The following is a 24,511-nucleotide window of genomic DNA, read 5'->3' on the forward strand; positions in this document are numbered from 1 at the left end:
TGGATGCGGTGGCTTACACCTATAATCCCAGCACTTTGGGAGGCTGAGGCGGGCGGATCACCTGAAGTCAGTAGTTCGAGACCAGTCTGGCCAACATGGTGAAACCCTCTCTCTACTAAAAATACAAAAATTAGCTGGGCATGGTAGCATGCACCTATAATCCCAGCCACTCGGGAGGCTGAGGCAGGAAAATCACTTGAACCCGGGAGGCGGAGGTGGCAGTGAGCCAAGACTGCGCCACTGCACTCCAGCTTGGGCGACAGAGCAAGACTCTGTTTAAAAAAAAAAAAGAATAAGAAAAATTCAAAGAAGTTCAAGTAGAATGAAAAGTCACTCACTATTGTGTTCATCTAAGAAAGAATGAGATTCTGTCTAACCAGCCAGTTCTGACATTGTAAAGGGAAAAGGTTGGAGAACAAAATGATTAGACAGATCTTCTGCACCTGTAAAGATATGAAAGCGTTTGAAGTTAAGAATTTAATTCAACTCACAGAAACCTCTGAGTGAATGTCATTATCCTTTGCAATTGCATTTCTGAAGGTTTCATGCCTTTGATGAAAAGCATCGATGGTTTCTTGAAGGGCCTAAAGTATAAGTGAAATTCAAAGCACACGTTAAAGTTTCTCATATAAACCAATGAATATACTTTATCAAACAACTATCTATGATAGGAATCACTTTGAAAATTCAGTGAACCTGTTCTGATTACTATATATTAAAACACACACGACAATATATGCACATTTGTATACACAGAGATGTTACTAAAAAACAAAAGTGAAAATAAGCTGGGCGCGGTGGCTCACACCTGTCATCCCAGCACTTTGAGAGACCGAGGCAGGCAGATCGCTTGAGCTCAGGAGTTCGAGATCAGCCTGGGCAGCATGGCAAAACCTTGTCTCTACGAAATACAAAAAAAATTAACCAGACACGGTGGTGCACGCCTACAGTCCCAGCTACTCGAGGGGCCGAGGTGCAAGGCTTGCTTGAGCCCAGGCAGATGCTGCAGTGAGACGTGATCACACCACTGCACTCCAGACTGGGTGAGAGTGAGACTCTGCCTCAGAAAAGAAGAAAGAAAAGGAAACAGAAACGAGGCTTACCTTGATCCATTCTTCTTTGTCTTGCGCAGAACTAAAACAAAACAAAATTAAAGTGAATGTAAATAACATTAATGATTCACACCGGGTGAATAAAACTATGCTTTCCTGTTGTTCCAACTTTCTGGAAAATTCAGGGATGTTATGGAAGGAATTATAATAAAAATTAATCTCTGACAATTAAGCAAATAAAATTCTTCTTAAGTAGAGGTTCAGACTATCCACTGACTTTGGTGCACATAAAATTTGACGGGGTTAGGTTTAGCTTCCATTTATATACTGTTTAAAAACCATCATTAAGTTAGATATATCAGATAACTGTACCTATAGCATTACACTGAATACACAACAGCTAATCTTCAGTTTTCTAAAACACATGAAGGCTACTAAAGGCTACTATTCACAGCCCATCTTAGAAGAGATAATAATTATCCTTGAGAATCTAAAATATCTCCCTAAAGCCTTAGGGAGCTATTTAACATTTCCTTTGATAAACAATTTATCCAGTTCTTTTTTTTTTTTTTTTTTTTTTTGAGACGGAGGCTCGCTCTGTCGCCCAGGCTGGAGTGCAGTGGCGCGATCTCGGCTCACTGCAAGCTCCGCCTCCCGGGTTCACGCCATTCTCCTGCCTCAGCCTCTCCGAGTAGCTGGGACTACAGGCGCCCGCCACCACGCCCGGCTAATTTTTTGTATTTTTAGTAGAGACGGGGTCTCACCGTGGTCTCGATCTCCTGACCTCGTGATCCGCCCGCCTCGGCCTCCCAAAGTGCTGGGATTACAAGCGTGAGCCACTGCGCCCGGCCTATCTTCCAGTTCTTAGAAGGCTTTGGGCAATACCAAACCTAACCTCATTTTAGATAAAGAAACGCACATAACAATTTTAAATGCCTGTAGGAAGGAGGTTTTACAGATTAATAGACGCCAGTGTTTGGTAATTATCCTTAGAAAACAAATTTCCTTGACTGTAGTCAGGTTTCCTTTTTCCTATACGGCAAACTTGATTTCCTCTTTCTTGCAGGTAGCTGACGTTGCTGGCTTCTGTCGCATACTGCATTTGAAAAATCCTCTTTAGTGGACTCTGAACTGGGTAAGAGCTCCAAACTGAAAAATTCTGAAGAGGATCAAAAAGTGTGCTCCGTCTGTTTGTATGTGCTCGGTAGAGGGGCTAAGTTTGAGTTCCAGCCTGAAGGTCACCTGCCTGATTCCCACAGGTATGAAATATGCATGAGGCTGGCTAAAGGATTGTTTCTGCGTCACAATCTATCTTTCCAGCAAATTGATTATTGGACGCCATGATGTGCCAGGAATGCTGCTGGAATCTGTGTCTGCCAAGTGGAAGCTTCTGCTTATTGTTCACCTGGGGGCTTCAATCTTGCTTCTCAAAATAAAAAAAAATTTAAAGGTTAAAAAACTCTCCCTAGTGCCCTGCCTTGCCGCCACAGCTCTGTTGGAAGCACAGTTATTTGCTAGCTGCTCTTAGCCTTTCAAATGCAGAGAAACCCAACGAGTCTTTACAGCTTTCTGTCTTAGTTTCTGGTTATGGCGGCTTTTTTTCCCGTTTATATTTTTATTTCCACTTAGCAATAGAAAACCACAATAGTATCCTGTATATAAAACAGAATACTTTTTATCTTTTCGAAAGTAGAAGCAGCACAAATGTACTTCAGTCTTGAGGCTGACTTATACCTTAGCAAGAAAAGTGGGATCCTTTTTCCAGTTGGCTTCAGAATCAAAAATATAAAAGACCTTTCAATATCTCCAAATATATACCCAATTTTTGATTCCACATAATACCTATGGCACTCTGACTTTCTTGGAACTTCAGTGTTTGTCCCATTCTTAAAAGAGCATGATAGGCTGGGTGCAGTGGCTTAGGCCTATAATCCCAGCACTCTGGGAGGCCGAGGTGGGCGGATCACCTGAGGTCAGGAGTTTGAGACCAGCCTGGCCAACATGGTGAAACCCCGTCTCTACTAAAAATAAAAAATTAGCCAGGTGTGGTGGTGGGTACATGTAATCCCAGCTACTCGGGAGGCTGAGGCAAGAGAATTGCTTGAACCTGGGAGGAGGTGGTCGCAGTGAGCCAAGATTGCGCCATTGCACTCCAACCTGGGTGACAAGAGTAAAACTCTGCCTCAAAAAAAAAAAAAAAAAAAAAAAAAAAAGCATGATGGATCATACTGAAAGTAACTAGAGCAATGAGATTAGGTAAATAAGGAATTTTAGACAGAACAACCATGTTACCAACAAGAACTGGAAGGTATCCAGTACTGTGTGTTGGAACGTTATAAAGTGCCTGTACTTAAGAAAATTCCTCACCAATTAGCCCCATCTTGATGAGAAAATAGCCCAACTGGCTAAAGGAGGACTGAAAGTATCCATTCGGGCAAACTAAGAAACCTTAGAAATACCTCCCCTGTAGTTAGACACAACTCTTGGGTTTGCAGATGGAAGTGTGCTGAAATTTCAGAGTCAGCGACGCTTTCATTCTTTCTGCAGTGAAAACTGTGATGATCAGAACTATTGATGAGGCTGGGTGCAGTGGCTCACGCCTGTAATCCCAGCACTTTGGAAGGCCAAGGTGGGTAGATCACCTGAGGTCAGTTCGAGACTAGCCTGGCCAAAATGGCGAAACTCCATCTCTACTAAAAATACAAAAGTTAGTCGGGCTTGGTGGCAGGCACCTATAGTCCCAGCTATTTGGGAGGCTGAGGCATGAGAATCGCTTGAACCCGGGGTATGGAGGTTGCAATGAGCCAAGATCATGCTATTGCACTCCAGCCTGGGCAACAGAGCGAGACTCTGTCTCCAACAACAAAAAAAAAAAAAAAAAAGAAAAAAAGAAAGAAAAAAGAACTATTGATAGTGTTTCCTGTTGCCAGGGCCAGTAGCTCAGTAAATCAACCACTGAATGAGGACTCAGTCAAGAGCCTTCAGCAGAGCATCATATATTCTGCCCTTGGGTTTGAGGGGCTAGGGCCCAAACCCACCATGAGGTAGGCAAACAATGACACTCAAAGGCAAGTTTCAAATGCTACCTGCTCCCTAAGGAAAAGGAAGTTCAGTATATATTCTCTGTGGAAAAGCAAAGAACTAGCTGTGTCTTCAAACTTTCCCAGCCTGCCCACATGCCAAAACTAGAAATTCACGAATTCTTGGACTCCCTGGGCACAGATTCCTGTTAAAATGATTTATTCTCTTTTTAAAATCTGAAATTTCAGCTTTTAGGCAGTTACTAAGTACGAATATCCAGGGTAAATGCACCTGAGCAGCCAGAAACATAAGCTAATGATGGAAAGGGGCAGAAGAACATTCTGAGTCTCCGTGGATTCTGGGATATTGACACCACTAGAGCTAGGATTGGTTCTTCCCCCGCTGCTCTGTGACTTCCTGAAGCATCCAAATTTCTACCAGGCCATGCATTAGAACAATAAATGGATGACTTATTATTAGTATTATTATTTTTTGAGACACAGCCCCACTCTGTTGCCCAGGCTGGAGTTCAGTAACGGGATCATGCCTGGCTAATTTTTGTAGTTTTAGCAAAGACAAGGTTTTGCCATGTTGGCCAGGCTGGTCTAGAACTCCTAATTTCAAGTGATCCTCCCACCTCAGCCTATCAAAGTGTTGGGATTACAGGCGTGAGCCACCAAGCCCAGCTTGGATGACTGTTTTCTAAAGTAGGTATTTCAAAACGTGACAGCACTCCGTATTCCAGGGGTTCATGAGTGAGGTAGCTATGATCAACTGCAGTGGTTCTCACGGATTTTTTATCCTTTAAAAATGGTTATGGGCCAGGTGTGGTGGCTCATGCCTGTAATCCCAGCACTTTAAGAGGCTGAGGCAGGCAGATCACCTGAGGTCAGGAGTTCGAGATCAGCCTGGTCAACATGGTGAAACCCTGTCTCTATTAAAAATACAAAAAGTAACTCGGGAGGCTGAGGTAGGAGAATGGCGTGAACCTGGGAGACAGAGCTTGCAGTGAGCCGAGATCAGGCCACTGCACTCCAGCCTGGGAGACAGAGCAAGACTCCATCTCAAAAAAAAAAAAAAAAAAAAAAATTAGCCAGGCGTGGTGGCAGGTGCCTGTAATCCCAGCTACTCAGGAGGCTGAGCCAGGAGAATAGCTTGAACCTGGGAAGCGGAGGTTGCAGTGAGCCGAGATCGCGCCACTGCACTCCAGCCTGAGCAACAAGAGTGAAACTCCATTTCAAAAAAAAAAAAAAAAGAAAGAAAAAGAAAGAAAGAAAGAAAAAAAATGGTTATGGCTAGGGGAATGTTGGTCAGAACTCCAAACCTTTCTCTCCCAATCAATAAAAATATAACAAGAGCCATACCTTCTAGAAGTCCTGGTTGCCAGAGGCCACCTGAACCCCTGATGGCCCCCCTTCATGTATCCTGCAACTATGGTGGCGGAAATTTTACCCTCACCACCCTACCTCTTACGAACACTTCTTTCCATTCAGGTGCCCCTAAGGCCCTAAAATGTAGAGTATCTGAAGGACTCAGAGATTAGCATGGAATAATAAGCATCAATAAACATTTGTGGACCAAAAGGAGGGGTGGAAGAAGGATTGGGAGAGAACCTTTTACTATAAGTCAAGGTACTAGCTTGATGGCAATAATTTCATCCTCTGAGTACCCTGTATTTCTGAAGAGTTAATCAATTTACTGAATGCTTATTGTTTACAAACCACTGTCCTAGGCACTATGGAGGAATCAAGAGAGAGGAGACATGACCCCTGCTTTTCAAGAACCTACCGCTCTGCATTTACATCCAACCACAGTCCCAAGGATCTGCAGCATTCACTTGGGAAAAACCCTCAGAGCCATTCTATTCTAATGATTCATTCTGATGCTTGCTTTTGGAAAGCAGTGTGATAGAAATGGTTCCCTTACCTGGCCTGCAGTTCCAGTGTTCTCTCTTTCCCAGATACCTGGAAAGTATGTGGATATTCTTCATTTTGAGTCTCTACAATTTTCATTCCATCAATGCCAACCCTGGTTCGAACTGTGAATTTAGAGCCTACCAAGCTGAATCTGGGCACACAGTACAGCAACATGTTGTTGAACTGCAAGGAAGGAGAACATATATCAGTAAAGAAAATAAATAGGAGAAACTGATCAGGTTTTATTTTTGAGACGGAGTCTCGCTCTGTTGCCCAGGCTGGAGTGCAGTGGTGCGATCTTGGCTCACTGCAAGCTCTGCCTCCCGGGTTCACGCCATTCTCCTGCTTCAGCCTCCCGAGTAGCTGGGACTACAGGCGCCCACCACCACGTCAGGCTAACTTTTTTTGTATTTTTAGTACAGACGGGGTTTCACCGTGTTAGCCAGGATGGTCTCGATCTCCTGACCTCATGATCCGCCTGCCTCAGCCTCCCAAAGTGCTGGGATTACAGGTTGTGAGCCACCGCGCCCGGTGGGAAACTGATCAATTTTAAAGGTAGCCCTAGACAAAAATTCTAAGTAATTTCTAGAGAACACAGTACTTCCTGCATGAGAAAAATTATTTACTAAAACATTGAGGTTTATGCTTGTATAAAAAGTCATATTCTTGCATTTTGAAAAATATATTTCCCATTCATGGGTCATACATATTTTATTGATATTTGTGTAAATCAATAATTTTGTACTACTACACTAAGTAAGTCAGTTCAATAAATTCACAACAAATTACTAAGGACTTTTGATATACCAGGAGCTTAATTTCTTAACTTTGTAAGTTCTTAAACACAAGAATTTCTCATTGATGTATCTTAGAGGGCAAGTCTAAAAACAGGTGTTAGAAGAAGAGAGTAATATTTAGCAATTATTATTATATTTGAGATAGGGTCTCACTCTATCACCCAGGCTGCAGGACTCATTGGAACAGAACAACTCTAAAGAGCCAAGAATAAAAAGTCTTGGTTGTTTTGTGGGATAATCTGGTGATTTTATTTTATTTTTTAACTTTGGGATGTCACAGTTTATTTCAAGAGTACCTGCCATAGTTTGAATGTGTAAAAAGTATGTGTTGGAAACTTAGTCCCTAATGCAGAAGTGTTGGGAGGTGGAGCCTAATGTAAGTGTTTGGGTCATGAGGACTCCAGTAATCTATGAATTAATCCAGGAATGGATTAATGCCGATTATAAAAGGGCTTGAGGCCATGAGGTGGATTTCTTGCTCTCTCTCTCACCATGTGATGCCTGCCTTCTGCATGTTATGATGCAGTAAGAAGGCCCTCACCAGATGCCAGCCCCCCAATCTCGGACCTCCCAGCCTCCAGAATTGCAGAAAATAAACCCCTGTTCTTTATAAATTACCCAGTCTCAGGTGTTCTGTGATAGCAACATGAAATGGCTTACATTAAACAGCATCCTACATTAACATAAAAAACAATGAAAAAGTATGGTGTGGAGGCATGAAAATACGCAAACACATGAAGATCATTTAAAAGCAGACAGCAGATTCTAAATATAGTTTGGTTTTCCAGACAAATGTATTATCTCAAGTGTAGGAAACAGAAAACTAGCCCTCATTACCTTTCTAGAGAGAAAAGAAAATAAAAATGGTGCTTCTGAAGTTTCTACAAGCAAAAGAACAAGAGGCTCCATGGGAATAAATGTGCACTGGCAGGGCAAGATTCTGTGACAAGCACAGCACTGGAGAGGGTAGATGAAAAGAACCAACATGACACTGGAAATGTTTCTAAGATGGTCTTCAAAGAATGAATGTGGCTCTCCTAAAATTCCTGCCACGTGACCTCACTCTCCTGGGAGGCAACAGCATGTTTGATGGCTTCAAGTAACTGGAACAGGAGGGGTCTTTTCCTCAGTCACTGACTGCCACTTTCCCCAAGGTTCTTTGCCACCTGTCCTCCAAAGACCTGTTTAACTCAGCTCTGCCTCGAGATATTCAACATAAACCTCCTTCCAAAACGACTCCCAAAACTGAAAATTAGGCCGAGGCAATTGGTTAGACCCAGAGCTCAGAGTTTAACTGCAGAGGCTGTCACATTAATGAGGAAGAGGAGAAAGGAAAATGATCCCAGCAACTGAAAGGCAAAGACAGAGGAAAGACGTTGGCTCCTGGTTATGTTGCCTAGAATGGTGTATTAAGCATATCTTTTTATTACATATTTTTGATTTTAGGCATCTTTTTTTTTTTTTGAGACAGAGTCTCGCTCTGTCGCCCAGGCTGGAGTGCAGTGGCGCGATCTCGGCTCACTGCAAGCTCCGCCTCCCAGGTTCATGCCATTCTCCTGCCTCAGCCTCTCCGAGTAGCTGGGACTACAGGTGCCCGCCACGACGCCCGGCTAATTTTTTTGTATTTTTAGTAGAGACGGGGTTTCACCGTGTTAGGCAGGATGGTCTCGATCTCCTGACCTTGTGATCCACCCGCCCCGGCCTCCCAAAGTGCTGGGATTACAGGCGTGGGCCACCGCGCCCGGCCGATTTTAGGCATCTTAAGGCCTTGTTGACACTGACAGGACTGCCCCTCCCAGGATTACCCAATTCCTAGAGAGAGTAACACGCCTTTCATGTGGAAACCAACCAATTCAGAACTCACACCCGCAGTCACCTCCTATATTGAACACTGACTCTCTGGGCCACTATTCTCCTGCCCCAATCACCTCAGGGCCAGGACAACAGCCCCTAAGCCCTAAAGAAATTATTCCAACTAGCCAATCCTAATCCTGGTGCTGTCTTGCCCATTCCTTCCTGCAGAAACCACAATAAAGGCTCTTGCCCACGCTTTCTGCTTGCTCCTCTGCCTCCTGCTGCTGCTGCTTTCCCACTGCTCTCCCGCTTCATATGCCACACCCCCTCCCCACCCCGATTTGCCTTTCCGATGATAATCATCTGATCTTTTATAATAGACCTCTGAAGAAGACTCTGAAAACATGATACATCCTTGTTTTCTATTTAGCTCTCTATATTACCCGTGAAAGAAGTACTTCTGTTCAGCACAAATGAGAACTTTTATAGTTAATCTGGTAAAAATACACATTTTTAAATTATGAAGATATTAACATACCATAAAATTTACTCTTTTAAAATGTACAAATCATGGTTTTTAGGATAGTTGTAAATTGTGCAACTATCACCAATTCCAGAACATTTTATGTCTCTAAAAGGAAACCTCATATCCATTTTCCATTCCTTGCTAGTCTTAGGGAACCACTAATTACATCCTGTCTCTATGCATTTGCTTTTTCTGGACATTTCATATAAATAGAACCATACTGTACATGGATTGTTGTAACTGGCATCTTTCACTTGACACAACATTTTAAGGTTAATCCATGTAGCATATATAAGTTTGTATTCCTTTTTCTTGACATATACTATTTCATTGCATGAACATACTACATTTTGTTTACCTATTCAGTTGATGGACATTTCGGTTGCCTCAAAATTTTTGGCTATTATGAGTAATGCTGTTATGGACAAAGATGTACAAGTTTTTATGTAGACACATGTTTTCAATTTTCTTGAGTTATAAAAACTTGGAGTAGAACTAGTGGGTCATATAGCGACCAAATTCTTTTAAAAACATGACCGGGCCGGGCGCGGTGGCTCACGCCTGTAATCCCAGCACTTTGGGAGGCAGAGGCAGGCGGATCACGAGGTCAGGAGATCGAGACCATCCTGGCTAACACAGAGAAACCCCATCTCTACTAAAAATACAAAAAATTAGCCGGGTGTGGTGGCGGGTGCCTGTAGTCCCAGCTACTCGGGAGGCTGAGGCAGGAGAATGGTGTGAACCCCGGAGGCGGAGCTTGCAGTCAGCCGAGATTGCGCCACTGCACTCTAGCCTGGGTGACAGAGAGGGACTCTGTCTCAAAAAAAAAATAAAAAAATAAAAAAATAAAAAAATAAAAAAATAAATAAATAAAAATAAAAAAATACAAACATGACTGATACAAAAAGACTTTTAAAAGTTTGTGGAAAAATGGAATTAAAAGAAAAAAATTTATTTCAACCTAAGCTCTACCAAGTTCAATTCTGTAATCAATGATAGCAGCCATTTAATCCATCCTATCCTAAAGAACTGAGGGTCTTGAGAATTTTACAGTTGGCAATGCAGTAGTTTTTACACTATTAACTGAAGAAAATGGGTGTCCTTTACAGATTCTTTAAGATTAGGAAACAAAAAGAAGTCAGAGGACTGTAAGGCGTATGCTTAATGATTCTCTGTCAAAACTCTCAAAAAATTGCCCTTGTTTGATGAGAATAATGAGCAAGAACATTGTCATGGTTTAGAAGGGCCCTTTGGAGAAGCTTTCCTGGGTGTTTTTCTGCTAAAATCTTTGGCTAGCTTTCTCCAAGTCATCTCATAATAAGCAGATGTTATTGTTCTTTGGCGCTGGAGAAAGTCAGCAGGCATATTGCCTTGAGCATCCCAAAAAACCCCTGCCACGACCTTTGCTCTTGACTGGACCTCTTTCGCTTGGACCAGACCACTTCTACCTGTTGGTAACCATTGCTCTGATTGTGTTTTGTCTTCAGGATTGTACTGGGAAAGCCATTTTCATCTCCTGTTACAATTTATTGTAGAAATGCTTTAGAAGCTTGATGCCACTTATTTAAGATTTCCACCAAAAGTTCTGCTCTTGTCTGCAGCTGATCTGGGTGCAACATTTTTGGCACCCATTGAGTGGAAAGTTGCTCAACTTTAATTTTTCGGACAGACTTGTGCAAGATGAACCCCATTGAGATGTCTGTGGTATTGGCTACCGCTTCTGCTGTTCACTGTCAGTCCTCTTCAATTAGGGCAGGAACAAGATGAACTTTTTCCTAGCAAAAGGATGTGGACGGTCTGCTGCTGCAGGTTTCATCTTCAGCAATGTCTTGTCCCTTCTTAAAATCAGTTACCCATTTGTAAACTGCTGATTTCTTTGTGGCATTGTCTCCATTAACTTTTCATGAAGCATCAATGATTTTATCATTTTTGCATCCAAACTTCACTGTAAGTTTGATGTTTGTTCTTGCTTCAATTTTAACAGAATTCATGTTGCTTTGATAGGGGCTCTTTTCAACCCGATGTCTTTACTTTTTATTTATTTATTTTTTGAGACAGGGTCTCACTCTGTCACCCAGGCTGGGTAGCATGGTCATACCTCAGTGCAGCCTTGGAACTCTTCGGCTCAAGAGATCCTCCTGCCTCAGCCTCTCAAGTAGCTAGGAGTACAGGTGCAAGCTACCATGCCCAGCTAATTTTTAATTTTTTTTGTAGAGACAGGGAGGTCTCTGTATGTTACCCAGGCTGGTCTTGAACTCCTAAGCTCAAGCCATCTTCCTGTCTCGACTTCCCAAAGTGCTGGTGTTAGAGGTATGAGCCACTGTGCCTGGCCTCAAACTGATGTCTTACCCTTCTTAGTGCCCCAAACCAGATACTGTTCAGACATGTTATAACAAGTTACTATGGGTTTATTTTGTTGCAAAAAAGCTTTGAAATCTATGCATAGTTTTTTCACAATATGCATTTTCCATGAACTTTTTCAAGACCCCTTGTACTGAACACCCCTCTGCATGACAATTAGTTCCTAAGTTTTCCTTTCAATGGAGACTGGAAACAGATACAGAAGCCTCTAAGCTCCCATGACAACTCATGCTATGGTGGGTGAGATGACTGCCTCACAGCAGAAAAGTCAGACATGAATAACATCCTAAGAATGTACTGTATGCCAGTCACCAGGCAGCCTTTTCACCCATGTGTCTGTTTCTCTTTAATAACAAACAGAATGAAAGCTAACGTTTATTAAGCTATTATTCAATGCTAGCTTATTCTTTGTCAACGCATATTATTATGATGGTGCTTATTATATCATCTTATCAGATATAGAAAGGAATTGAAATTCATTAGGATAGCAAAGAGTAAAGGTCAGGTGGACAGAGTCCAAAAACAAAATGGTCTGGATGCTCCAGGAAGTGCTTTTATATTTGAGATAAGCCCCAGACTGTCATTTCCAGGAAGCGAAGGAAAGGGCCAAGGACTGACTGCAGTGAGCAAGAACTATGTAGAGAACTCATGTACTTTTCCCATAGACATTTTAGACACAAGACTTACAACCAGGCCTATATGTATTTTTAGCCTAGAAAGATTAAAAATAGTGACTACAGAGTATTAGGAAGAGAACTGATGTCAGGAAATGATACACCAACAAAATATCCAGGAAATGGTCCCCAATCACCTGAGAATGAAATGAAAGAGAAAATCTGAAACAAGCAAAAGGAGGATTTCCGAAAGTATCATATCCTACGTGTGTAAAGTTAAATTGTTGTCAGTATGTGCTACTGAAGTAAATTATACTGTCAAAGGATCCTTGGGGTGTTGCTTTGTCAGCTGGAAGCCTTTGTGGCCAGTGGCTCCTTTGCCTGACTTCTGCTTGGGCCTGCTGGGCTCATTCTGCACATTCGGCCTGGCAGGCTGCGCTTGGCTTCTGCCACCAGCCCAGATCCCACGCCTGCCAAGAGCGAGCCTGGAGCAGCAAGGGGTACGTGAATGAGCGAGCACGGCGTCTGGGTCATGCGCACAGCCAGGCATGCCAGCTACAGCAAGGGGAGCATTTCCAGGCACCAGCATGGGCGCCGGCTCCCTGCAAAGCTGTGGCTGGACCAAGCGTACCGCAAGCGGCTTCCACTGCTGGCACTGGGGAACATGCAGGCCCACACCAAGCCACCCTCAGCAATCCCTTGGCTTCCCTCCCATGCTCATTGGCACCCAAAGTCTAGAAGGGGCTGAGATACCAGGGGGCTGGCGTATCAGCGCTGCCCCAAGTGTGTGCACACCATGCCGCTTTGCAACAGCACCCAGGCCTGGCCCCAAATTTGCTCCAAAATCGGAATGGGCATTGGGAGCGGGGAGAGGCCAGGCAGTGGGAGCAGGCATTTCTGAGTGGGTAGCTGCCCTGGCCATGCCTCCCCCGCTGCAAACAGCATCACTGCAGCAACTGCTCCAGATGGTCCACTACTGCCTGCCATCCATACCAAGTATACAGAAAAATACGTTACTTGGAATATTTCCCTAAATTGAATCCCTAAATGGAATATTCCCTAAATGGAATGTTGACTAAACCAGGTTAGATGTAATTGCTCTGGTGAATAAGGAAACTTTCTACTTTTCCAAGCTGTATACAACTATTTTTATATATAATTCCTTTTTTTTTAGATGGAGTCTCGTTCTGTCATTCAGACTGGAGTGCAGTGGCACGATCTCAGCTCACTACAACCTCCACTTCCCAGGTTCAAGCAATTCTCCTGCCTCATCCTCTTGAGTAGTTGGGATTACAAGCACCCGCCACCACACTCAGCTACTTTTTGTATTTTTAGTAGACTGGTCTCAAACTCCTGACCTCAGGAGATCCACTCGCCTCGGCCTCCCAAAGTGCTGGGATTACAGGCATGAGCCACCGTGCCCAGCCACATTTTTATATATAATTCTTACATGACTTGCCAACACTCACTAAGAAAAGGTAGCGTTCTTGTGCTGAAGTGTTCCGAGCAGCTAGTTTGAGGATCTGTCCTTCTTTTATTAGTTCATTTGAAGGGTTTACAATGTCTTCTTCTTCTCCCAACATTTCATAAATCTCTAAGAGTTTCTTTAGGTTCTCCTAGGAAATTAAAACAGCAAGATCACATACAGGCAGGTTTCAACCTAGTAGCTTTAATAATACTATGACCTTAACTAAAATCTAAATTCCGAAGGGATTAGGAGTAAGCATAGGTTTTGATATAAATTCCATCACTTAGTAGCAAGTTCAGAGAATTATTCCAGATAACATTAAACATTTCGTAAACATTCTTTTTGGTTCATCTATTTCGATTCACTTTGGTCCAAATCTACATAGTACTGAGGCAGTATTATTGATAATTGTCTAATCAGAGGTTCCTGTCTCCTCCGAAAACCACTTACCATTTTCCTTATTGCACTATTAGAATGGCTTGCTGCTGTAGATATAATTTCAAGTGATTCTAAATGGGAAAAAAAGAAAAGTAAGTAAATATGCTTTGTCCTTCCTGTGCTTCTATATAGCTGAGTAACTTACTAAATTAAGAAGTCTGAGACCAAAGATATAACAAAAATAGTGGCATTTTCCATTTATAAATGGTATATACTTTCTAAAGTTCATTTGTAAGCAGATTACTTGAAACTTCGTGTTTCCTTATAAAAAGTCATACATGATGATTAGGCTCACAGGTTTAATTAATCCCCAATGAACCATCAAAATTAATAAGCAGAGATAGAAACATCACTGCTTTTCCTCAGTTCATCTCTTGAGCTGTGGCCCCAGCCCAACTTATTTTGTCTCCCTCTATCCTGGATCCTGTATTGAGTGCTCAGAATTGCCCAAATCAGAATAGTTCTCCAAAATATAAACAAAAATTCAGTTTCTTCTATACTCAAAGACTTCGAAACTTACGGTGTACACTAACTCCATACCAGGTACTTTATTACAATATCAATTCTTACACAGCCTTAAACCGTTAAGTATTTTAGCTCCATTTGGCAGATGAGTGAAATGGGGAAGTAATACAACTTGGCTGAGGTCACACAGCTATGCTATTGGAGGGCCAAATTTAAACCCAGGTTTCTGACTCAAAAGTTCCAAAATATTTCAGGAGTAGTAAGTTATTTCACTAGTTGTATGAGCAAATTAACCACTAAGCATAACCTACTTTCTTTGGGAAAATACATTCACAGTTCTAGCCTGGGTCGGGTGAAAGGGAATCTTCTGAGGCCAGTGTTGGGGGGTTTTGTTGCTGGGGCAGGTGGGAATGAGAACTCTTTGCTGTGGACATCGTAGGTGCTCCAGGGGCTGCTGGTGAAGTGCTGTGGTTGCCGAGACCTCTTGCTGGATTGACCCCAGGGAAAACCTCTCAATCCTAAATCATGTCTCGTTTTCTTCCTTTCTTTTCTGTTTTGTGAATACTGCCCTGCCTAATCCTGTTACCACAACAACCCTGAGACTTTTCAACTACATTTTTTGTCTTCTGTGTACTGCTGGACAGAATGCACTTTTGTTGCTTTCATTTCTACTTTTAGGTCACCAAAAGCCCTTCTTCTGTGATTTCCTTGGAATTTTAGTGAAAGTAGCAATGGAAAACAAACAAAGAGCAATAAAATGCCATACCATGTCACCAACTTTCTCATTTTTGACATGGGCATCTAAGGGGTTACCAAAGTCTGAATATAGAATCAACTGAATTTTAATTTACATTTTAAAGAACTATTCTGATGTGGGCGATGCTGTGCACTTGATACAGGATCCAGGATAGAGGAAGACAAACTAAGATGGGATAAAGCCACTGCTCTAGAGATGAATTTGAGGAAAAGCAGTGGTGCTTCCACCCCCACCCCCACCACTAGATCTGCCACTCAAATCAGGCAGTCAGGCGAGATGGATGGAAAATGGAGACAGGGCAGAATTCATAGGAAGCAGTTGTCTGAGGAGATGGCAAGTCGAGTTCATTCTACACTATGGAAGGGGCGAATGGAGAAGAGAAGTTTCTGTGGTCAGAGTCGCTCAAATGGTGGGAGAAACATATCTGAGACAGCTTGTGTTCTAGAAAAGGCTAAGGATCAGGGCCAGGAATGGTGGCTCACGCCTGTAATCCCAGCACTTTGGGAAGCTGAGGTGGGTGGATCACCTGAGATCAGGAGTTTAAGACCAGCCTGGCCAACATGGTGAAAACCCATCTCTACTAAAATCACAAAAATTAGCTGAATGGCTTGAACTCGGGAGGTGGAGGTTGCAGTGAGCTAAGATCGTGCCACTGCACTCCAGCCTGGGCAACAGGGTGAGACTCTGTCTCAAAATAATAACAATAAACAATAATAATAATAATAATAATTAGCCTTCCTTCCTTCCTTCCTCCCTCCCTCCCTCCCTCCCTCCCTCTCTCTCTCTCTCTCTCTCTTTCTCTCTTTCTCTCTTTCTCTCTTTCTCTCTTTCTCTCTTTCTCTCTTTCTTTCTTTCTTTCTTTCCCCTCTCTGGCCCCGGCTACAATCTACTCGGCTTGCTACTGCCCGCGCCGCGGACTGCCTGGGACTGCCGGCGCGCACCACCGCTGCCTGCCTTTTCTCCTTTGCATGCAGGCACGCGTTCGCCATCTTGGCCACGCTGGTCGCCAGCTCCTGACGCCGAGTGCTCTGCCCGCCTCAGCCTTCCGAAGTACTGGGACTACAGACGGAGTCTCGCTCACCCAGTGTTCGGTGTTGCCCGGGCTGGAGGGCGGTGGCGTGGTCTGGCCTTGCGGCAGCCTCTACCCCCCGACCGCCTGCCTTGGCCTGCCAGGGTGCTGGGATTGCAGCCCCTGCCAGGCCGCCGCCCCATCTGGAAGGTGGGGAACGCCTCTGCCCGGCCGCCCCGTCTGGGAGGTGAGGAGCACCTCTGCCTGGCCGCCCCATCTGGGAAGTGAGGAGCGCCTCTGCCCGGCCGCCCTGTCTGGGAAGTGAGGAGCGCCTCTGCCCGGCCACCCACCGTCTGGGAGGTGAGGAACGCCTCTGCCCGGCCACTCACCGTCTGGGAAGTGAGGAGCGCCTCTGCCCGGCCACCCACCGTCTGGGAAGTGAGGAGCGCCTCTGCCCGGCCGCCCCGTCTGGGAAGTGAGGAGCGCCTCTGCCCGGCCACCCACCGGCTGGGAAGTGAGGAGCGCCTCTGCCCGGCCACCCACCGTCTGGGAAGTGAGGAGCGCCTCTGCCCGGCCACCCACCGTCTGGGAAGTGAGGAGCGCCTCTGCCCGGCCACCCACCGTCTGGGAAGTGAGGAGCGCCTCTGCCCGGCCACCCACCGTCTGGGAAGTGAGGAGCGCCTCTGCCCGGCCACCCACCGTCTGGGAAGTGAGGAGCGCCTCTGCCCGGCCGCCCCGTCTGGGAAGTGAGGAGCGCCTCTGCCCGGCCGCCCCGTCTGGGAAGTGAGCAGCACCCCTGCCCGGCCACCCCGTCCGGGAATAAGTGAGGAGCGCCTCTGCCCGGCCACCCTGTCCGGGAAGAAGTGGGGAACGCCTCTGCCCGGGCGCCCCGTCCGGGAAGAAGTGAGGAGCGCCTCTGCCCGGCCGCCCCGTCCGGGAAGAAGTGAGGAGCGCCTCTGCCCGGCCGCCCCGTCCGGGAAGAAGTGAGGAGCGCCTCTGCCCGGCCGCCCCGTCCGGGAAGAAGTGAGGAGCGCCTCTGCCAAGCCGCCCCGTCTGGGAAGTGAGGAGCTCCTCTGCCCGGCTGCCCCGTCCGGGAAGAAATGAGGAGCGCCTCTGCCCGGGCGCCCCGTCCGGGAAGAAGTGAGGAGCGCCTCTGCCCGGGCGCCCCATCCGGGAAGAAGTGAGGAGTGCCTCTGCCCGGCCGCCCCATCCGGGAAGAAGTGAGGAGCGCCTCTGCCCGGCCACCCACCGTCTGGGAAGTGAGGAGCGCCTCTGCCCGGCCGCCCCGTCTGGGAAGTGAGGAGCGCCTCTGCCCGGCCGCCCCGTCTGGGAAGTGAGCAGCACCCCTGCCCGGCCACCCCGTCCGGGAAGAAGTGAGGAGCGCCTCTGCCCGGCCACCCCGTCCGGGAAGACGTGGGGAACGCCTCTGCCCGGGCGCCCCGTCCGGGAAGAAGTGAGGAGCGCCTCTGCCCAGCCGCCCCGTCCGGGAAGAAGTGAGGAGCGCCTCTGCCCGGCCGCCCCGTCCGGGAAGAAGTGAGGAGCGCCTCTGCCCGGCCGCCCCGTCCGGGAAGAAGTGAGGAGCGCCTCTGCCCGGCCGCCCCGTCCGGGAAGAAGTGAGGAGCGCCTCTGCCAAGCTGCCCCGTCTGGGAAGTGAGGAGCTCCTCTGCCCGGCCGCCCCGTCTGGGAAGAAATGAGGAGCGCCTCTGTCCGGGCGCCCCGTCCGGGAAGAAGTGAGGAGCGCCTCTGCCCGGGCGCCCCATCCGGGAAGAAGTGAGGAGTGCCTCTGCCCGGCCGCCCCATCCGGGAAGAAGTGAGGAGCGCCTCTGCCCGGCCACCCACCGTCTGGGAAGTGAGGAGCGCCTCTGCCCGGCCGCCCCATCTGGGAAGTGAGGAGCGCCTCTGCCCGGCCACCCACCGTCTGGGAAGTGAGGAGCGCCTCTGCCCGGCCACCCACCGTCTGGGAAGTGAGGAGCGCCTCTGCCCGGCCACCCACCGTCTGGGAAGTGAGGAGCGCCTCTGCCCGGCCACCCACCGTCTGGGAAGTGAGGAGCGCCTCTGCCCGGCCACCCACCGTCTGGGAAGTGAGGAGCGCCTCTGCCCGGCCGCCCCGTCTGGGAAGTGAGGAGCGCCTCTGCCCGGCCACCCATCGTCTGGGAAGTGAGGAGCGCCTCTGCCCGGCCACCCATCGTCTGGGAAGTGAGGAGCGCCTCTGCCCGGCCGCCCCGTCTGGGAAATGAGGAGCGCCTCTGCCCGGCCACCCATCGTCTGGGAAGTGAGGAGCGCCTCTGCCCGGCCTCCCATCGTCTGGGAGGTGAGGAGCGCCTCTGCCCGGCCGCCCCGTCTGGGAAGAAGTGAGGAGCGCCTCTGCCCGGCCGCCCCGTCCGGGAAGAAGTGAGGAGCGCCTCTGCCCGGCCGCCCCGTCCGGGAAGAAGTGAGGAGCGCCTCTGCCCGGCCGCCCCGTCCGGGAAGAAGTGAGGAGCGCCTCTGCCCGGCCGCCCCGTCCGGGAAGAAGTGAGGAGCGCCTCTGCCCGGCCGCCCCGTCCGGGAAGAAGTGAGGAGCGCCTCTGCCCGGCCGCCCCGTCCGGGAAGAAGTGAGGAGCGCCTCTGCCCGGCCGCCCCGTCCGGGAAGAAGTGAGGAGCGCCTCTGCCCGGCCGCCCCGTCTGGGAAGTGAGGAGCGCCTCTGCCCGGCCGCCCCGTCCGGGAAGAAATGAGGAGCGCCTCTGCCCGGTCGCCCCATCCCGGAAGAAGTGAGGAGCGCCTCTGCACAGCCACCCATCGTCTGGGAAGTGAGGAGCGCCTCTGCCCGGCCACCCACCGTCTCGGAAGTGAGGAGCGCCTCTGCCCGGCCGCCCCGTCCGGGAAGAAGTGAGGAGCGCCTCTGCCCGGCCGCCCTGTCCGGGAAGAAGTGAGGAGCGCCTCTGCCCGGCCGCCCCGTCTGGGAGGTGAGGAGCGCCTCTGCCCGGCCACCCATCGTCTGGGAGGTGAGGAGCGCCTCTGCCCGGCCACCCATCGTCTGGGAGGTGAGGAGCGCCTCTGCCCGGCCACCCATCGTCTGGAAAGTGAGGAGCGCCTCTGCCCGGCTGCCCCATCTGGGAAGTGAGGAGTGCCTCTGCCCGGCCACCCATCGTCTGGGAGGTGAGGAGCGCCTCTGCCCGGCCGCCCATCGTCTGGGAAGTGAGGAGCGCCTCTGCCCGGCCACCCATCGTCTGGGAAGTGGGGAGCACCTCTGCCCGACCACCCATCGTCTGGGAAGTGAGGAGCGCCTCTGCCCGGCCACCTATCGTCTGGGAAGAAGTGAGGAGCGTCTCTGCCTGGCCGCCCCGTCTGGGAAGTGAGGAGCCCCTCTGCCCGGCCGCCCCGTGTCTGGGTAGAAGTGAGGAGCTCCTCTGCCTGGCCGCTCCGTCTGGGAGGTCTACCACGGAGGCCAGAGGCAATGTGGGGGCTGGACGTGGTGGCTCACGCCTGTGGTCCCGGCACTCTGGGGGGCGAGGCGGGTTGATCACTTCGGGCTAGGAGTTCGAGACCAGTCTGGCCAACTTGGCGAAACATGAAGAATACAACAGACAAACCAACCAACCAACTCAATGACAACAAAACAGGTCTACCCTGGAGTCATACTCTAATTTTTTCTATTTTCTTCCCTTTCTGATCCTTTATCCCACTTTCTTTTTCTTCCTCTTCCTTCTCCCTCTTCTTTGTCAAATAGAGGATTGAGTTATTATCACTGATCCATATAAAGTCCCTCTCTCATTTATTTTAACTCCCACCCCCATTTCTATTCCCCGACTTCCCATGTGCAACCTTCCTAATATGTTTGATACGCATCTTTTTGTTTGTATGTATTTTTAGAAAATGTTTATTGTTTTTTAGTATGCAAAAAAAATTAATAAAAAAAAAAAAAAAAAGGGAAAAAAAAAAAAAAAAAAAATAATAATAATTAAAAAAGAAAAGGTTAAGGATCCAAGACAGAAAATGTTTTATGTACTTCATCTCTCATCCAGGTTCACTTATGACAGAAAACAAGAAATTACAAGGGAAAGTAGCAATGTTTTAAGGTTGTACACAAGTACCATTACTGCTTGTTGAATATCAAGCCACTGTTATTTCTTAAATTTTCATTCATGCTTTTACAGTTGATTTGTAAAAGTGCAGAAAAAGGTAAAGTATTGAAACTCATAAGCCTCTAAAAAAAACCCTTTCATTATAATCTAATGAAAAAATAAGACATCTAACAGAATTGAAATAAATTTCTCCTGGAGAAAATGTTATTGGACAATAAAAAGCACCATTTCCTGTTACGGTAGCATGTTAGGGCAGGTGGAGCCAACTCTGCTTAGGTTATTTTTATATAGTGAATGTCACCTTAGCTTTCTTGGTATGCACCAACCTATCTAATGAAACAGCAGCACTTGTAATTCTGAATGGCTGTATTCTTCCTCTGACAAGAAAATTGTGTATTCCTATTCTAGATGTCTTTAAGACTATAATTTTATATTTCAGAGCCAGTGACTAACACGGAACCAGCAAAATTAATGTGATTTGCATTGCTCTAAACTTGTCATTTTGGCTCAAAAGTGACTTGCCTAACTGAGGTGATGATAACAATTTCCAATGAAATTATCTTCCGACAGCAACATTTGACTAAAGTAGCTGTGAGATATATTTCTCTTTGAAACCATAAGGCTGCTTGGCCACTTGATTATTCCATAATAGGGAGAAAACAAAAAAAAGCATTTACTTTTCGCATCATTCCAGTCCAGGGAATCAGGAGGCAGTTTCCTTAGATAGTCCTTAAGGAGCATCTCATACCGGGGAATCCGCTGAACAGGTTCTAGCATGTGGTGCTGCAAAGTTAAGCTCCCACAGATTTTCTGTTTCTGTAATGAGAAAGGTTTTCTAAGAAACATTTAAAAATTAGGTTAGCAAGTCTAAAAACTCACTGCAAAACAGAACTTTTTTGTTGTCAAGGGCAATATTTTTCGACAAAGTGTGACTGTCCATCACCTGCATGAAATGCAGATTTCTGGCCAGGCACAGTGTCTCACACCTGTAATCCCAGCATGGTGAGCGGCTGAGACAGGTGGATCACCTGAGATCAGGGTTTGAGACCAGCCCGGCCAACATGGCAAAACCCCATCTCTACTAAAAATACAAAAATTAGCCAGGTGTGGTGGCACGTGCCTGTAGTCCCAGCTGTGTGGAGGCTGAGGCTGAGGCAGGAGAATTGCCGGAACCTGGGAGGCGGAAGTTTTAGTGAGCCAAGATCGTGCCAGTTAGCCTGGGTGACAGAGTGAGACTCCGTCTCAAAAAAAAAAACAACAAAAAAAACCCCACAGATTTCTGAACCCCACCTCAATCTATAACATCACAATCTTTGGGGAAGGAGATGGAGAATATGCATTTTTTTCTTCTTTTTTTGAGATGGAGTCTCACTCTGTTGCCCAGGCACACAGCAGTGTGATCTCACTGCAACCTCTGCCTCCTGGGCCCAAGTAGTCCTCCCACTTAGCCTTCCAAGTAGCTATAGGCACGTGCCACCATGCCCAGCTAGAGAATATGCATTTAAAAACACCTGATATTTCTGTAACACTGAAGTTGAGAACTACCAATCTGGTGTAAGAACAGAAAGGGGGAAAAAAAAATCAAGCAGAATTTTAAGCAAGAAAATTCCAGATTGCTGACAACCACTTCAATTAGTCACTACAAGGGTTTGTGAAGTCACATTATTAAATCATTCTATAGAGATTTTTCAAAAGATGTGCCTATTTAATGAGGTTTGCTAAGAACAACTGTATTAAATGACTTTGGACTCAGCAGAAACTATTTCATAATAAGGCTATGATAAATGTCATTGCCTTTGAACTTAAAAAAGACTCCATATAGTAGAATAACAAGATCTGGGCATCTTGTCTGCCAGAAAATTTTAATTTTTCATCAGTTCAAAGCATTCTTTTTCATTAGAAACCAAATTCTGTAAATAGAGCTCCATTTCTTAGGGCAAAATTAAGACCGTATCACTTGCTTCCAAGAAGTTGTTAACAAAAGAGAGGAAAAAATAAGAAATGTTCTTGTTCCTGTTAAACAAAGCAGAAATCCCATTAAAATATATACTGAACTCACACCATGATCAGGGCACTGCAAGGCATCAAAGCTATATTAAGACATGGTGTTTGCATTTGAAGCAAACAAGTGACTAAAGGCTTCACAGAGAAGGGAACATTTAATGCAACCTCTGATGAGTACAGGCTTTGGAGAAAAAGACAGACTAGGGAGTGAGCCCAGGAGGAGAGACCTGAGAGAACAGGCCCACGGTAACGAGGCATGAACTATGTTCAATGAAAGGGACAGAGAGGTTTTCTTGGCAAAAAAGATAAGTAGAGGAAAATAGAAGATGTAAAGTAATGGTAACATGAGGTAATAATGTCAAGGTGAGTTTAGACTCTTTTCATCTAATGTAGATTTTTGTGGATGACAGTTGTATCATTAGATCTGAGCTCTATTAGATTAATCTACTGCAGTGTGGCTTTCGGGGTACAGGGGGAAACTAGTTTGGAAGTTATTATCGACCAGGAAGAAAATAATAAGGACCTGAAATTGGCATAGAAGCTGAGAGAATAATAGCTTTCCTTAATAAAGTTTAAGATATTAATTATATAAGTTTAAATATCTCATTGGATTTTCCCAAAATCTATTATGTACATCAAGGAAAGTATTACTGATCCCAAATATTTTACATGAAGAAACTGTGGCTCGGATAATTTGGGAGCGTTTTCTAAGGTCAAGTAACTAGAAGTGGCAGACTTAGGATTCTAAACTAGGTTAGTTGATTCCCAATCTACCACTCTTTTCACAACCCATGTCATTTTGTCATAATCTAGAGAAGACAGACATTGTACAGAGAGAATTCAGAGTGTGACAAGACAATAACTACCACTATCACCACCATCACCACTACCATTTAGTGAGCACTTACTATGCAACAAGCACTACGCTAAGCAATTTGAATACATTATTTCACAGGCAAATGAACACATACAGAGAATGAAGACATGTAACAAATCAAAGGTGAAGCTAAGCTGTCAAGCTCTGGTAAATGACAGGAGAATGGTGTCACCTAATAAATCCAATACATATCAGAATAAGTATTATCTACTCCATGTAAGGCCTAAAAAATCAGATGGAAAAATGCTTGGGAGCTAAAAATAGGAAAAGAAAATGTTGACTTTGTTTGGATGACAAGATATTCACATGCTCAGCCGTTTGCACCTAGAGTCTGGGAGCAGAGAACTGGACTAGAAACAGCAATCCCAGAGGAACCTGTCTGGCAAGATAGTTAAAGGCATGCGGGAACAGGATGTCACTGAAAAGTATGAAAAGAATGAAGAATGTAGAAGGCAAACTTTGTGCTCTTCCTACATTTCAGAATTGGCAAAAGAAGCTCGTAAAAATCAAAGAAGGATCCCGGTATTCAGTAAGGTAGGTGAGTGTTTAATTACAAAAGAAAAGAATGTTAAAAAAAAAAAAAGGAGTGAAGGGGATGAGGCAGGCCTTCTGGCTACAGCTGAGACTGGCGAATCCTCCCTGTTAAAAGCAGCTTATAGGCCGGGTGCAGTGGCTCATGCCTGTAATTTTAGCACTTTGGAAAGCCGAGATGGGGGAATCATTTGAGGCCAGGAGTTTGAGACCAGCCTGGCCAACATGGCAAAAACCCCGTCTCTACTAAAAGTACAAAAATTAACCAGGTGTAGTGGCATGCACCTGTAATCCCAGCTACTCAGGAAGCCGAGGCACAAGAATCGCTTGAACCCAAGAGGCAGAGGTTGCAGTGAGCCGAGATCGTACCACCGCACTCCAGCCTGGGCGACAGAGCGAGACTATCTCCAAAAATTAAAAAAAAAAAAATAAATAAAAGCAGCTATAAAGCTAGATAAAATTGACAAAACAATATCTGCATTTTAGAAATTGATTAAAAGGCATGCAACAACCTGAAATCTGTTTATACTTTAAAAATTGTTGAACCTTGGGTAAGAGCGGTGAGAATCTGTGGCATTCTGGCCTGTGGCTGCTCCTGTCCCTCTCCCAGCTCAGTGACTATGAAGGGGCCATCAGGGTGGCATGGGCTGTGAGGACTGGTGGCTCCTCTGCTGAGGCTGAAAAGGGCTCATTCAGTTTGGAGTGGTGGGCAACACACACACCCAGCAACATCAGCAGAAGTGAAGATCCCTGAGGTGAGCGAGGGGTGACAGCCAATAGCTCTCCTAGCCAGAAGCTGTGGTTGTGGATGTGAAAAAT

General features: G+C 46.3%; 1 protein-coding gene across 11 annotated transcripts in view; it reads right to left on the reverse strand.

The window, feature by feature from the left end:
• Positions 1-24,511, reverse strand: part of FGD4 (FYVE, RhoGEF and PH domain containing 4) — a 261,542-nt gene that overhangs the window by 22,157 nt on the left and 214,874 nt on the right. For all 11 annotated transcript variants that reach the window (XM_055280152.2, XM_055280156.2, XM_063639210.1 and 8 more), the window contains 6 exons: positions 20,958-21,096; positions 14,000-14,058; positions 13,551-13,697; positions 6,000-6,172; positions 1,104-1,134; positions 492-584 (listed from right to left, as the gene is read on the reverse strand). In XM_055280152.2, coding sequence (XP_055136127.2) covers positions 492-584; positions 1,104-1,134; positions 6,000-6,172; positions 13,551-13,697; positions 14,000-14,058; positions 20,958-21,096 — 642 coding nt within the window. The remainder of the gene's footprint in view (positions 1-491; positions 585-1,103; positions 1,135-5,999; positions 6,173-13,550; positions 13,698-13,999; positions 14,059-20,957; positions 21,097-24,511) is intronic.

The sequence above is a fragment of the Symphalangus syndactylus genome, chromosome 5 (genome assembly GCF_028878055.3).
Source record: "Symphalangus syndactylus isolate Jambi chromosome 5, NHGRI_mSymSyn1-v2.1_pri, whole genome shotgun sequence".
NCBI lineage: Eukaryota > Metazoa > Chordata > Mammalia > Primates > Hylobatidae > Symphalangus > Symphalangus syndactylus.